General features: G+C 43.5%; 1 protein-coding gene across 2 annotated transcripts in view; it reads right to left on the bottom strand.

Annotated features, from left to right (window-relative positions):
• Positions 1-15,029, bottom strand: part of znf385b (zinc finger protein 385B) — a 33,055-nt gene extending 18,026 nt beyond the window's left edge. Inside the window, exons 1-4 of one of the 2 annotated variants that reach the window (XM_040201338.2) lie at positions 14,626-15,029; positions 2,207-2,344; positions 1,670-1,813; positions 1,371-1,475 (exon numbers count right to left, since the gene is read on the bottom strand). In XM_040201338.2, coding sequence (XP_040057272.2) covers positions 1,371-1,475; positions 1,670-1,813; positions 2,207-2,342 — 385 coding nt within the window. In that variant the 5' untranslated portion in view covers positions 2,343-2,344; positions 14,626-15,029. Of the gene's footprint in view, positions 1-1,370; positions 1,476-1,669; positions 1,814-2,206; positions 2,345-14,434; positions 14,531-14,625 lie in introns of those variants that run through there. The other variant, XM_078090832.1, reaches the window with a different exon arrangement.
• Between the last annotated feature and the right edge of the window lie 607 nt (positions 15,030-15,636).

Genomic DNA, 15,636 nt, shown 5'->3' with positions numbered 1-15,636 from the left:
GAGGGCGCTGGAAGCACTGGGAAACTGCCAGCAATGATTAATCCATAAGAATAAGGAAAATACGGCAGCTCATTCAACTGAAGGGCTAAGATGATAAACTATGTGTTTTCTTAGAGGGATATTTTGAAATTCTAGGAAAGATGCTGACTTATTAGAAGCTGTCTCCTGCCTGTGGGTTAGTTATTAAGCTTCATCCAATCCGTAGCAGTTAACCAGCTGATGACCTCCGGTTGTGAAAAGTGAAGCCAATACAGTTTTTTTAACCTGTATTATCTTTAAGGACCATTAGGAGGCGAAGTGAGTACTTCTTTCTTGATTTCTTCCCCCAGTATACATTGCAAACATTATGTCCTGTTCAACACAGCATGATGTTCCTTTGGTTAATTATAGTCACATTTAGATTGAAAGGAACCAATAAGCAACACTTTATGGTGGGGCTAACTTGTGATTGACAGGTTGCTGGCGCTACCGGAGAGACTCTACGTCACTCCTCTGTATTCCAAACATGGTCACTTCTGGTTGCAAAAAGTCAAGATGGATACAGATGCAGTCTGAGATCACGACAGCTGAAACGTTGAAGGCTATTGTGTGGTGTCCCCAAAGGGTGGCGTCACGATGACGGCGTTCACTGTGCTGCTAACGTTTCTTAGTAATATGGCAAGAAGCCGATGGAAAGGTCACTTTCGATGCACAAATGGTCTTCTATTGAATGGAAACCAGAGCCAACAACTAGTCTGACTCAGTAGTTAATAAGCCATATTGTTTAACCCTGGGCCTTCAAGTATTAACTGTGTATTGGGTTATTGTGCTGGAATATTTCTCAGCTTGAAGCAACAACATAAACTAAGTATCTACGTAAAAAGTATCTACTCAGAAATAGTATGAGGGATGTTCAACTTTATAATTGATTTCTAAACATCTGTGAGTATCATTCATCCTCCACACACCACCACAGCTCTCATGGATATTATTTTATCCACAGTGTGAGCAGGACTACGAGATTTCAGCTTGTCAACCTGACTGACAGGTGTTTGGATGGAGCGAACAATTACCCATACTGAGATAAAACTGCTGTGCAAATCTGAATGCTGGGTCAGTTTATTCTTTCAGGGGTCAATTTGACAACCAACACACACACACACACAGCTGTCACTTTCTGACCTCCCAGATGGAAGCAGCTGTTGATGACGAATGAGCCAAAGTTACTCTCACTCAGCAGACAGTCAGTAAGATTACTTGTTTCCTCTCATGCAGGTACAGAATGTAATGCATGTAAGCTGTAGTATTTCTGGTGAGTTTAAGTGCACATTTTAATAGAAGTCCGGTACATCAGTTTTATTCTCAACCGTCAGTCGTAGCGCTGGTCCTACCTGCAGTTGTTCTAGGAGGAACGCTGAGGCCTGAGGCCGGAGTTAGTCCTGTTGGCTGGGAGCTGAGGCCTGTGTTCTGGGGAACAGACCTGAAGGGAACCCCGGCTGGAATCAGAGACAACAACCCCCATCATATAATACAAGGATCTGACAACCATAAACTGCTACAGCTACAACTGCGACTGCTAGTGCTGCTGATCACGGCCAGCTACCACTGCTACTGCTGATGCTATTTCTACTAATGGTTTGGTTATTTCACTGGGAGACTATAGTCACATGACGTAGTGTTTGAGGTGTACCTGCTGCCTGTTGTCCCGTCTCTCTTGCCTGGAGCTGTCTCACTCTCCGGAGGTGAGACCTGCCATTGTAGTGCAGCTGGGCCTGAGCAGGAGACGCCAGCTGCAAGTTGCACACCTCACACAGTGAGTAGGCCCCGCCTTGACCTGGGAGAACACAACAGGGACGTCACGCTGTAGAAAACACCTACAACTATTACTATTACTATAGTAGTATGTAGGACAAAACCACACAGCTGAATCAAACTGTAGGAGAAAACCACAATGATAAGTGAACAGGAAACACTGATTAGGAGTGGGACAGTGAGGGAAAACCAGCAGGATTGTTCAGACTGTAGAGAATCTACTAAAGATTGTTAGTGAAACAAACAGAGCAGTTGGACTGTAGGAGAAAACTACATAACTAAGAAAACGACTAAAATAAAATAATAGGGATCCGTCAGAACTAAAAGTGCAACAGTCAGACTGAATGATAAAATAACAAGGATGAGTCAAACATTAGTAGAAGGTTGGAAACAACAGATAAGACTTAGCGATCACCTGGAGATGGAGCCTGCTGGACAGGGACACCGAGGGGTGTAGGTGTTGGAGGCTCCATCAGCTCTTGACACATTGCCCCAAAGGCAAATATTTGCCCCGGCCCCAGGAGCTGAGAGGGCCCGAGAGGCGTCTTCATCCCTGAGACGGAAGAAGAAGAGGGAAAAATGAAATAATCCATAGTGAGTAATACTTTAAGCATCTCCATTTATCATTTAAAGCAACTATATGGACTTTTAAAATGGTTTATGATGACATGAAATGTAGCTTTAAGGACATTTTAATTAGTAATATGAAGACATATTTTTATTTTACATTTTATATTTACTGCATTGTCATTCATTATCAGCTTCAGCCTCCACCTATGGGTGACCACAGACGTTATGGTCATTGACAAATACATGAATAAACTTTAAAAAGTGTATTTAGTATTTTTGATGTTCTTATACTGATCCAGTAAACCAAATGCCAGCGGGGGAGTAAACTTCCCAGTACAGAAAATGAAATTGGAAGGAAGCTCAGAGACGGAACTGTGACTGATGCTGCCAGCATGTTGACGAATGCCTGGTGTGATGAGGTTACCTTGCCAGCTACAGTGATGCGGATGAATTTCATTTTTGAGCAGCTCAAAACAGCTCATTCCAAAATCCACGGTACGAAAACCTCTCAAGTAAAAAAAGAAAATTTCCTGTTGACGTTTTTTTTTCTCCAAGCCATCAGGGAAAGAATGTTTACCTCAACCCTAAACACAGCTGCACAACACCGAAACCGCTCCAGATGTAAAGAAAAAGGTGATCCAACACTGCAACGATGAACGCAGAGCTGACACCCAACGAGGGATGAGAGTCATTCACTGAGGGACGGACAGGTGGACAGACAGACGGACTTACTGGACTGAGGCCTGAATGACACCGGATGCAAACGCTCACAGGGAGAGTGATGAAGTAATGAGTAAGAGGAGAGGAGAGAGGAAGGATGGCATTGGGTGTGTGTGTGTCCAGTGTACAGTGCGTGTAGGTGTGTGTGTGTAGGTCACTCCATGACTGTGTCCATCTGTTGTCTTTTCAGCACACTGCCAAACCACATGACATCTGACAGAACACACACACACACACACACACACACACACAGGTTTGGTTTTTCCCGTAGCCAGTTATCTATATTGCCGTGACCTACATATTGCACATTACCACTGTATTTAAAATCTCTCAGGGATTTGAATCAGCTACATGGACTCATTTAGGAAGAAATTGTTTCCTTACCATAATGTTTTTTTATAGAGAGGTATATCATCTTCTGGTACCCATAAGGTCTTTTCACTGCGGAGGACACCAACGTCTCAACACACTAGCTGGACCAGCCGTGCCCACTGGCCAACAATACGAATGTAAACTGACTTTCACAAAGCCACAGGCCAGCTGTGGGAGACACCGTACAGCTGCTATGCGTGGCGCAGCGCGCTGAGCACGCCAGAACACAGCCAGTCATTCAACTGTCGGTCATTAAACTCGCAACGGTTAATCACCAGTACAGAAAGAACAATATCATGCCGTGGAAAAAATAGAGGCTACAAGCCTGCGTACATGAAAACAGAAAGGTCTTTGAACATTCCTCAGAGCCCCACAGACCCACGTGTGGTCTGCGTCATTCTAACTGTGTATCCCAAGTGAAAATAAGAGAAATAAGAGAAGTAGCATCCATGCATGTTTTGTGCTAATAATGTCACAACGCAATGTGACCCTGTGATCTTTGTTTACCGAGGAGACATTTTGAAGATCCCTGTTTGGCAAACAAAAAAATATATATATAAAGAGTAAAATCAGTTCGGAAGGTCTGAAATTTGTAACTGATGGTCATAAGATACCTTGCACACCTACAGACTGCAGTGCTTTCACTCTCTACCAGCTGTTTGTATGCACTGTATGTTCTGCAGAAAGCTGGTTAATCTGCCACTGTGATAAATTAGCTACGAAATGCACACACTCACGCACACAAACACACGCACACACACACACACACACACACACACACACACACACACACACACACACACACACACACACACACAAACACACGCACACACACAGACAGATGCACAGAGCCAGTTGATGCTGACATCAGCTTTAGCAAGGGAAGGATTAAATATATCTGCTCTATTGAGCTGAGAATTACACACTAAACCCACCACACACAGGTAAACACACACACACACACACACACACACACACACACACACACACATGAAGTAAGACGCAGTAAAAGAAATTCTGTGAACTGAACATTCTGCATTAAAATGAAATGAAATATGTGCGTTTACCTTTTATGTTGTAATATGTGTGTGAGTCTAATCCGGGCTGACCAGGCAGTTCGTGATCAGAGAGGCCAGCTGTGGGTTATAATCCCACGCAGACACACACACACACACACACACACACACAACCTCACAGAGCACAGCAGTCAAGCAACAATGTGAGGAAAAGCCGGAATATTTTCTTCAGTGTGAAGGCTGCAAAACAACCTGTATTTCTTTTTCTTATTTTTAAACTTCATAGAGCCTCAATAGAGCGTACAAAAGTCTCAATTTCAACTCTTTACTATCAATATATAGTCAAATGTAACACTATAATAAATTAACTGGAGAAGAAACAGCACTGTGCTGCTGTTTGTGGATCTTACTGTCGACATTGTGTGATCAGAAGTACAACCTCGTTTAAGATATGAGATATAACAGATGGATAATGTACTGGTCCTTTACTATTTATGCGCCACATAAACAATATTACTTCTTACATTTTTAACCTAAGAAAATAATCTGCCTTCATCAATTCTTTAGATAATATCACATCTAGCCGTGTCCCTCTTCAGAGGTCTAATCGTTCCCTAAACCTTCATATTAAACTGACATATGATAATGGAATACATTTTCTAATCATCTTCTCTTGGCATATTTAACCAAATGTTTCCTCTAAATTGTTTTGAAACCTGTTGCATAAGCATTAGCAAAAAAAAATCAATGCATTATTCTTTTCACTTTTGGGAACTGATTATTTTATTTGTTTAACTTCAAAAGCAAAGAAGAAACATCTCATTAACAGATTGTGCCTTATAGAAAAATGTTCAAACTTGCAGCTCCATTCACCATCACTACTGTATGACCGCCCTTGAGTGAAAACCTTTCATGTCCAGAATGTGTGTCAGCTTTACAGGAACCAAACTGCACTGTTATTGTTCAGTGGGGTATGAAACCTGCTGTGAGTCACTGCTCAGCACGGAAAAGAGTGGTGTAACACCTTCAACTTATGTGACAACGTTGGAAGTCCCGACACATGCAAATACAAGCTTTATACCATCGTCTATCTTATCTTTTCTTTTCTTGTCTTCAATATCAGCAAGTGAACAAATGAGAGGCTTGTCTGATTGGTTCAAAGTTCTGAGCCCTGCTGGGTGTAAAAGACCAAGAGAGGAGGACACTAATGTACGTCCCTGTTCCCTGAAAGAGAGCGTACACACACACACACACACACACACACAGACAGAGTAACCTGAGGGGACGCCAACGACAGAAACAAAGACTAATGGAGATGTGAAAAGACAGAGAGAGATGTCTTAGAGTGGCTGTCTCTCGCCCTGAGGCTAGTAGCTGGTAATGACAGTGGTCAGAAACACACACATGTACATACACACACACACACACACACACACACACACACACAGAGTGTGCAGGGCAGTAGCCAGCGGCAGCAGAGATGCTGAAACAAACTGCTACATGCAATTTGATGTTTGCATGTTCGTCCCTCCAGGAGTCTGGCAGCTTACAAATCAGAAGAAACTGGAGAAAAGTCGAGCCGCTGCCTCAAAGCAGCTGAAGCAGGAAAAGAAAAAACACGTCATCGTTCCCAAATTTCCAAATCATTTCCCATTTTTCTCCCTCTAAGAACCAGCAATATGAATCCAGGTCAAATCAGCCCTGCCAAAGCATGAATATCTATATTGGGTCCTTGAACAGGCCGCACCAGTTCAAACCTCTGCAAACCGTTGAGATTCTAACCTAAAAGTGGAGCAGCTCTGACCTGAAAGCACAAACTCAACACTGGATTCATGAGGCTTGTTGGGATGAGATAACTAGCTGACTTCAGGGTAAAACAAGATTTACATTTTAGATTTTCCAAGCACTGTGTCATCGCAGCGCTTCACATTTGTCCCACAAAACAACTTAAGTGGCTAAATTATAGAAAAACCTGTGATGTATAGATGTTTGTTTGTCTGATCCCCCGAAAAAAAAACGTACCAATTTTGACGTATTCTTCTAATTCTTCTCTAGTTCTTCTGATTTGTGTAGGTCTGTTTGGTTGTCATCAATGCATTGCTACAAAACACAGTCAAACTTGAAGAGGACAATGGCGTCATTGTCTGTGGGACCGCCGGAGGTTGGACAAACTACTCCTGACATGGCAACACCCACAGCGACTCTAACAAATATATGTTGGTTTAACAATAATAATATTTCTTTATTTCTCCCTTATATGACTCACAGTGTGGAGCAGCATTTATCAGACATGAGTTGGTCTTAAAAGCTGTTACTGAATTACTTCTTCAGTCAGAAGGGCCATTAATGAGTGTTTGTGGTGTCCTCAAAATGACACTGCAGCAGCTGAGACACTGAGGAAAGACGCGGTTTGAGTCAGACAGGTGGAACGACAGGTTTGCCCACCGTCCAGCTTCCTGTCTGTCTGTTTTCTGGTTGCCATGGAAGCGTTGTGTGGAAACACCACAGCGGGTGATGGTGATGTCACTGCGGTCAGTTGACTGGGAAACTATGACAGACACACGCACACACGCTCACAGACAGATGAACGGTAAACTACAGCCCGTCTCTCTCTGTCTCTCTGTCCTTTCCTGCATTTAAAAGGACTCTGTTCAACTTCCCCCTTTGTCAAACGCTGAGATGGTGCTTCAGGCCGGCAGCGTGGCTTCGTATCTCAGCAGGTTTCAGCCCAACTGATAACATTATATGAGCAGAAAAGGTCAGGATGTCATATTTCGACCTGTCTCTGAATCCAGCCTCGCTGTTTATTGTTAATTCTCCTGCAGTCGGATCAGAGTTGTGTTGAGTTACTGTTTACACGACTGACACCATGTTGTATAGTTAACAGACCTCACACACGCACAGGGAGGTTTCTGTCATTTCCAACCTTCAGTCCAGGACACTGTGACTTCTGTTCCTTCTTTAAATAGCTGTTCTGCTCCATCAGGACCTGACACTTATATACTGCTCAAGGAGAAGAAGAAAAAGCTTCACAGAGAGAGAGAGATGTTTGTAGAAAATAAAAGCCAGGAGCTGGTTAGCTTAGCTTAGCGTTAAGCCTGGAAACACAGGCGGCAAACCGCTAACTAAACCTGGACTTTCATCTGGGGATCACTGTTTGTTTCCTGTTTGAATAAAGGTTTCCTGTGTGTTATGTCAATTATTAGTCACGTGTGTCGTTAGTCACGTTAGTCACGTTAGTCACGTTACTCACTTGCGGCGGTCACGTATGTCAAGTTAACATGAGCAACGCTCTTTATCCTTATTTATTTAGACACTATGAATGTAACGAACGCATCAGTGTGTCATGAACTGACGCTAGACGAGTCGTTTTCTGACTTTAATGCCACTGACAAATATGCATTATTCAAATGTATTGCTAACTTACACAACTCATGTCTTATATTTAAACCGTGCAAGAAACACAGCATAAAAATAACGTTGGTGGTTTTTCAATGGGTTCATGTATTTTAGATTATTTTTTTACATATTGTGTTCCTGACTAGCTGTTTCCCTGGTCTTTATGCTAAGCTAAGCTAAGCTAATGCAGAGAACGCAGCATCAATAAACGCGATGCCATTTTTTGGGGGATTACAGTGAAAATCTACAGATGATTCTATTTCCTGTAGGAACTTCAGAAGCTTCAGGGACAGAGACAAACCAGATGTTCCTCTTTTACAGACTGACTGGATTAGGGCGAGCATATACACGTATACACACATGCACACACACACACACACACACACACACACACAAAAGCCATTTACACTCCACTGCATGTAGGTTACCCAGCAGGCTGTGCAAAATGTGGTGGGTCATGATTGGTTGAGCCAGAAGGGGATTGTGGGATTCGGATCATAATCCAGAGCTAAGTGTTTGTGTGTGTGTGTGTGTGTGTGTGTGTGTGTGTGTGTGTGTGTGTGTGTGTGTGTGTGTGTGTGTGTGTGTGTGTGTGTGTGTGTGTTGTAGCTCAATCAGTATAATCTGTGGTCTAATATTAGAGATTACAACTCACACTCTTCTGAACATCCAGTGATAGTTGTATGACTTGGCCTCTCCCAGCTGTAGTGCGTCTCAGGACAACACAGAACTCCTGTGAGCTCCGTGTGACTCAGTGTGTGCGTCTGTGTTTGTGAGGGAGACGGGGAGGTGAAGGTTAGTGTGCATAAAACTTAAGATTCACAATGTGAGCATGGAAGCTTGTTGTTGACCGTTGCTTCTAGTATTTCTTACAAAACAATCTAGAATCAAAGCGGTCGATGTCTATTCGGTGAATGGAACGGGCTGCGCTATCAGCTGGCCGAAGGGACACACTTCATATGTGAGCCTCCGAAATCAAGTTTCTATCTGAATGTAGCGGAATAATTTGACAAAGTGTAAAGACAATTAGCCAAATGAAAAATTAATCAATGTGCAAATATTAGCAGTTTGTTGCATCAGGTAATAACCAAATTCTCCAGTGAGACAAATACTAAGCAATTGGGAACATTGTTCTTGTTTTAGCCTTGTTAGTGGACGCTTAAGTCTCACGCTTCATGTATGACATGAAGTTGGTTCCCATTGCATTTTGTTGTCTTTTTCATGGATACACAACCCGTTCTCACCCCCAACACATCAAATAAGACAGCTTGCTCCTCGGCAGCATTTGCTCATTCACGCTCAGAGAACTCCAGACTTTAAAGCAGGCGACCGCTGTTCATGTCCAGAGTTCTTGAGTCCCGGGTTTCGCTTGTCACTCTGTAGTCAGGCGGCAGGCGAGAGGACACTGACAACGCTCTTTTCCTAAACACAGCAGAGTGGTTTCATAGCCTCAGCGTAGCTTTCTGTGAAGAGGGAAGTTTAGTATGAAAAGACGCTTAGCGGGTAGAGAGTGTGTATGGACATGTTGTTTCTGACACCGGCCTGCGGAGGGTATCGAGGTTCGAGCACTGAGCTGCGTTATGACACCCGCTGGTTTGACAATGTTCAAGTAAAACTCGTCACTCCTCCTCCTACTTTTTGTGCCAGTCAAAAATCCCAGTAAGTCGTCTTCAGTACTTCTGAGCGCATTGTAGCGGTGTCTGTTTGTACTGTTTTCACCCTGTAGTATTTCAAACGTATGTATACTTATGTAAACTTTAAGACCCAAAGCTGCTGCGGGAAAACAAAAAACCGGCCTCGAAAGACGAGAGGTTATGACATCACTTCCTTCTCAACATGCTGACTCATCAAACATTCACGACAGCTCCACTCAACTAATGGAAGAAGGAACATGAGACACACACAAAGAAACACACACCTTGGTGGGGAGGTGGTTTAAGTCACTACAACCTTATTCATTTTGACTCTTCTAGGAGTTAAAGACTACAACTGAAGTTTAGAGCAGAGGGACACGTGGGTGTTGGGTAAAGTTGTGTCTCAATAGCTCTAAGTGTACCTTCACATTAGGGACACTGGGACATTGTAAGTTTAACTAGAATATCTTTACAGCAACTTCCCTGCTGACACCCAGAAGTGGTCCTCGAGTAATGTAATAAACACCAGGCTTTCTCAATCTGAAGAACATTTTGCTTTTTGATCCTCCGTCCACATTGAAACACTGCCAAAAGTAGTCCATCATAAATGCAATTTCCTCCTTTTTGAGTAACCGCCTTTGACCCCAAAAATTCAACTATTTTTTCAACTTAGCAATATGTTAATTTAATTGACTGATCCTTAAAACTGTGATTCTCCACAGTGACTCAGAGAAAAGCACCATTTACATCCAGTGTACCAGAAATATGCCGTATCGCACAAACAAACAGCTGTTGCATCGGATGTAACTGACCAGACAGAAAGTCTGTTGTCAAGAGTCCCAGTGGATAAGTCGTTATGCTAAACTATTATTATTATAACTATTAGAGTACTATTAACATTCTCAAATAACCAAGAGCGGAGTAGCTGTTTCCATATTCCTCTTGTTTCAGTGAGAACAACCTTGTGTCTGTCCGTCCCAAAGGTAGAACCCGAAGCCTGAAGTGTGTCAGGGTGACCTTCATATCCTCAGAGTGTGTGTGTGTGTGCAATAACCTTTAGACACAAGTCTTTTTTTAGACTTTACTTTTTCTAACCCGGTCCACACTGCTTACATCTCTCTCTCTCTCTCTCTCTCTCTCTCTCTCTCTCTCTCTCTCTCTCTCTCTCTCTCTCTCTCTCTCTCTCTCTCTCTCTCTCTCTCTCTCTCTCTCTCTCTCTCTCTCTGATTGCCTAAAGGCCACTAATTGTATTTTCGATGATAATTATCCAATCACATTTCATTACTGTCCTCACTTCCTCTTCATCACATGATGGGAAATTAATTAAAACTTCCTGAGACAACACGCGGAGCAGGTACGGACAAACACACACACACACACACACACACACACACACTCGCACGCACGCATGCACGCACACACACACAGGTAGGTAGGGCTATAAATCACAGCAGACAGAATGGGAGTAATGAGGTGGCTAGCTGTTAGTGCTACGTAGGGTAGCTAGGGAAGCACACACACACTCACACTGCAATACTACACTAACAAGAACATCTTGGAGGGGAAAACAGCTGTTTCAGAAGTAAAACTGAGGTCAGATTTAACAGAAGTATTGATTTATGAGTTCTGAACACATTTTTATTTAAAAAAAATAGTATAAGTGATATGCTCTAGTAACGAGCTTCATAATTAACAGACCGACAGTGTTATAGATGTTCTGGGACACTTAAATGTAATGATAATCTTAATTGAATACTGATGTAATATTTATTGCTCTGCTGTTCTTTCACTTGCTCCACACACACTGACGCACAAACAGGGAGGTTAGATTTAGAACAGAGACAAGAGTTTGCTTCTTAGCTGCGCGTATGCACTGTGTGTGTGTGTGTGTGTGTGTGTGTGTGTGTGTGTGTGTGTGTGTGTGTGTGTGTTTTGCGCTCGGTTTCCAAACTAATCTGTCGTGACGTAACAACATGCTGCTTCTCAATCTGCCCACTGCTGGAGTCCTGGCACACAAACAAACACACAAAATAGCAGTGTTTAGTAATGTAATGTTGTCATGTTCTATAAATAGGTCAGATTGATTTGTGTGGAGGAGAATAGAGAGAATGTGATACAGTAGAATAAATATACCTTTACTGCACTGTACAACCTGCCAATGCAAACTGACAGAGATATCCAGAACCAGTTCATTGGTGCATCCTAACAACCATGTGACCAACCAAGCAGGACAGTTTGTACGATCCATCAAAAGGTTATGATATTGTAACCATACTTTTATAAACACAGGACTTTATGGGTGAAACTCTCTTCCAATAACTACCACAAATGTTCCTTCTGAAAAACTGCATTAACCAAAATACTTGTCCTATATTGCAGCTCACAACTCTAAAGTGTCCCACGTCGCGTGCAGCGAGCGGGGTGCTGGTAACAGGGTGAGCTTGGTAGAGGGCTCCACCTGCTTATAGAATATGATCACTATATTATAACCACTGTTCTGTCACAGGCTTTGCCCTTTAAGGGTCGCTGCAGCTCAACAAGCACCTCATGACACAAACTACCTGGATGTAGCGTAACGCAAACACGGGTCTGCGGCATGAGGCGGCCCTCTGGAGACACAAGAGACCCGACTGCATGGGACACCAGCCTTCTGTCCTTGCACCGGCGCTGCAATCATTTTCTTGTGAAACGATGCGGGATCCTGCTTTTTTGCCGCCTTGGTGATCGGCACTACCTGTGGAGAAAGACCAGCCCCCCTATTGCACCCACCTCACAACTGGGTTGCCATCATAGGAGCCATTTGTGAGCACCATGTCGCCAGCCAGGAATGACCGAAAAACCGCTGCCGTGCCTCTCTCAACAGGGGAGGGATGAAATGGAGCGGGGCAACGGCATAATGCGGCTTACTTGGCCACGGCACATGTGGGAAGGCGTCCAGCCCCAAGCGGTTGATTGGATAACCAACCTGTGTCAGGGAGAGCGAGGCAGATTTCCATCAGCACTGGGCCGAACTCCACCCTGCCTGTTGATGAAGGCAACCATGGTGCAGTAGGGCCTCACCAACACATGCCTCCTCAGGTACCAGAAGACTTTCTGTATCTCCGGGCCATTGTGTCGGTCCTCTGTCGGGACCTTAAACCCCCCCCCCCCCCTCCCCACCCCCGTCAGGGAATGGTAACCAAGCGGGACGTGTGCAGAAGCACCAGCGGTACCAGCGGTTGGCAGCAGCCTCAAACTCCAGCACCTGCATGACAGTCAACACCACCAGTTGCAGATCGCCTGCAGCCGAAGGCTACACAAATCACGCGTGGCCCAAAGGATAATCCAGCGTTGGGTGTGGTAGAGGGCTGCTCCCCTCCAGTAGAGTGTGAAACACACGTAGAACATGTACAGACTTTCCCATGATGATCTCAGAGCTCAAAGAAGAACCTCATGCTTCTGTTGTGTAGCTAAAGTACTGTGACCACACAACTGCTGGAGTACTTTTAGGCTTTCCCATTTAAAGTAGACATAAAGCATATCCTGCATCTTGGAGCCTGAAGATGCAATGCAATGCTTGAAAATAATTCAGCGGACAACACGGCACTTTGTACAATCCCTACTGCTTTCTGTGTGGGGATCACAACTTTGAAATGACCGCCTGTAAACACAGCAGCAGTGTTTCCCTTCTGGCTCCCTTTGAGGAGAGAGCAGCGTTTGACACGGTTGCACAATTCAACGGCCGGTTAATACATGAAAACAAGCAATTACTATTATGATTATTACTATAGTCTGACAGTCGGTTAATGTGGGTTGGAATCTGTACTGACTGGTTGTTTTAGTGTGACAACATACAGACACACAGCCCGTCATACTGGCACCTATATGAAAATGAACAACATCTCTGTGACAGAAAGAGAGACAAGAGGCATGCAGGACAACTGGGATGACTGCGCGTGTGTGGTGTGTGTGTGTGTGTGTGTGCGTGTGTGCGTGTGTGTGTGTGTGTGTGTGTGTGTGTGTGTGTGTGTGTAGGCTTTGTAAGGGATTATCTGACAATAATGAAGTTCAATACAGATTATAATGTCTGTCCGACCGTCTGCTCTCTTTTTTAGCCGTCATTTTCCAGAAATAAGTTAAAGTTTTTCATATTTGATTGCAGATTTTGTTTTGTTTTGAAGTGAATAATTAAAGACTACATAAACCAACTCTGTCCCACATGAAAAAAAAAGTCAGCAAAAAATGTTTAGTCTGCAGGCTGAAAATGTCATGCATTCACATTTTGGAGAAAGAAAATAAATTGCCATTGTCATTCCTGTTGTCCCCTGTAACTTCAACTGTGGTGAGAAAGACAAAAAAACATCTTTTCAATCTACTGACTAACCGTTTGGTTCATAAAAGAAAGTGTAAAATATATCACAATTTTCTAGATCCCTCATTAAATGTCTAGTTCTGTCCGGTCAGCAGTCAAAAAGCCATTATGATGTTTGACGGTATTTGAGTTAATCAAATTGCTTGACAATAATTTCCAATCAAGTATTTCTAATAAGCAAATCAAATAAGCTTTGCGTTTGTATTAACATGAAAATGAAAGTTTAATGAAAGTTTAATAATACTCAAAAAGTCTTTGATGTAAGTTAAGTCCTGCATTGACGGTAAAGCTTTTTAAGTATTTACAACACAATGAACTTAAAAGTCTGGAGTATTTAGTAACACTACTTTTGACTTGACTATATGCATATTACATTATTCCTTTATCTTACTGCGTCTCAAAGTATAAATTAGTATATTTGACTAGTAGCCAACTCAAAGCTTTAATCAACTTCCAATTCAGCCGAATTGTTACTATTTTTCAGAGAAATGGAAAACACGAACCGGCTTCACTGCGAGACGGTAAAAGTCAGAAAGTAATCACACTGTCTCAGTTTAATAAGAACAAAAAGTCTCCGGTACCTTTGTAACCTTCAACCAGCACAGCGCACATCGTAGAAAGAAGGGGGAGAGGGGGGAGACAGGGAAGGACGAAGGGGAGGAATAGGAAGAGGAGAAGGTGGAGGAGGAATAGGAGGAAGAAGAGGAGGAGGAGGAGGAGGAGGAGGAGGAGGAGGAGGAGGAGGAGGAGGAGGAGGAGGAGGGTGACTTACCGGAGGGTGTGATGGATGGATGAAGAAAGTAGAGGCGCGCGGAACTCCACTCACATAGATAAATATCAGCAGGCGCTCATTAATCACGAAATACAGAACAGGTGTGTGTGCGCGCGCGTGTTCCTGTGTGTGTGTGTGCGCGCGCGTGTGTGTGTGTGCGAGTCCGCGCGGGGCTTCTGGGGGATCGGGTTATCGATCGTCTATCCATCCATCAGGTATCCGCACACGGCTCTTCAACTCAGCGGAGAGCCGCGCGCGCTGCGCCGCTCCGAGAGGAGAGTGCGGGACTGCGCATGCGCAGAGAGGAGGGAGAGAGGGACGAGAGTTAGATCACATCCTAAATGGGACGAATAAAGGAAGCTCGAGACCTTTACTTTAGATTTCGAGTCAACTTGCTGCTCACACGCACACACACTACTGTTTCTTGCTTGTATGTGTGAGTGTGTGTGTGTATATGTGTGTGTGTGTGTGTGGGGGGGGGGGGGGGGGGGGGGGGGGGGGGGGACGGGCGGGGGTAGTTTCTGCCCGTCTCATTTTCTCCGTATTTACTGTCAACTCACCTGTTCATGACGTCAGAGGGGGTCAGGTAAAAGGACCTTTCCCCAAGTTCCTCCATATCTCCTCCTGAGATTAAACTGTGGCACAAACTCCAGACCAGTTTGTTTCAAACAACAGTTGAAAAAAAAATAGTCCCACTGGATAACAAGCATCACTGCGTTAATATGTTTAGCACTTTATGTTGCAGCTGATAAGGTGAAGCAATTTTAATATTTCTTATTTGCTGTTGGGTAGTTTATAATATGTTTATATCCTTCTGAAATACAGAGGAATGAAATTATAAAGTGAAAAAGTAAAGTGCAAGCACATCAAAATTATACTTATGTCACATACAGTAGGATACACTATTGCAACAATTCTTTGGAATAGTATTAAACAATAAAAATGCACAGCAGCAGGTTAAACCCCAGACAACATTTTCAAACTTCCTCCAAGCAGCTTCGATCATTATTC

This window comes from Gasterosteus aculeatus, chromosome 16 (assembly GCF_964276395.1).
Source record: "Gasterosteus aculeatus chromosome 16, fGasAcu3.hap1.1, whole genome shotgun sequence".
Lineage (NCBI taxonomy): Eukaryota > Metazoa > Chordata > Actinopteri > Perciformes > Gasterosteidae > Gasterosteus > Gasterosteus aculeatus.
Note: the sequence above shows the minus strand (reverse complement) of the source record. Positions and strands in the feature narration are given on the sequence as shown.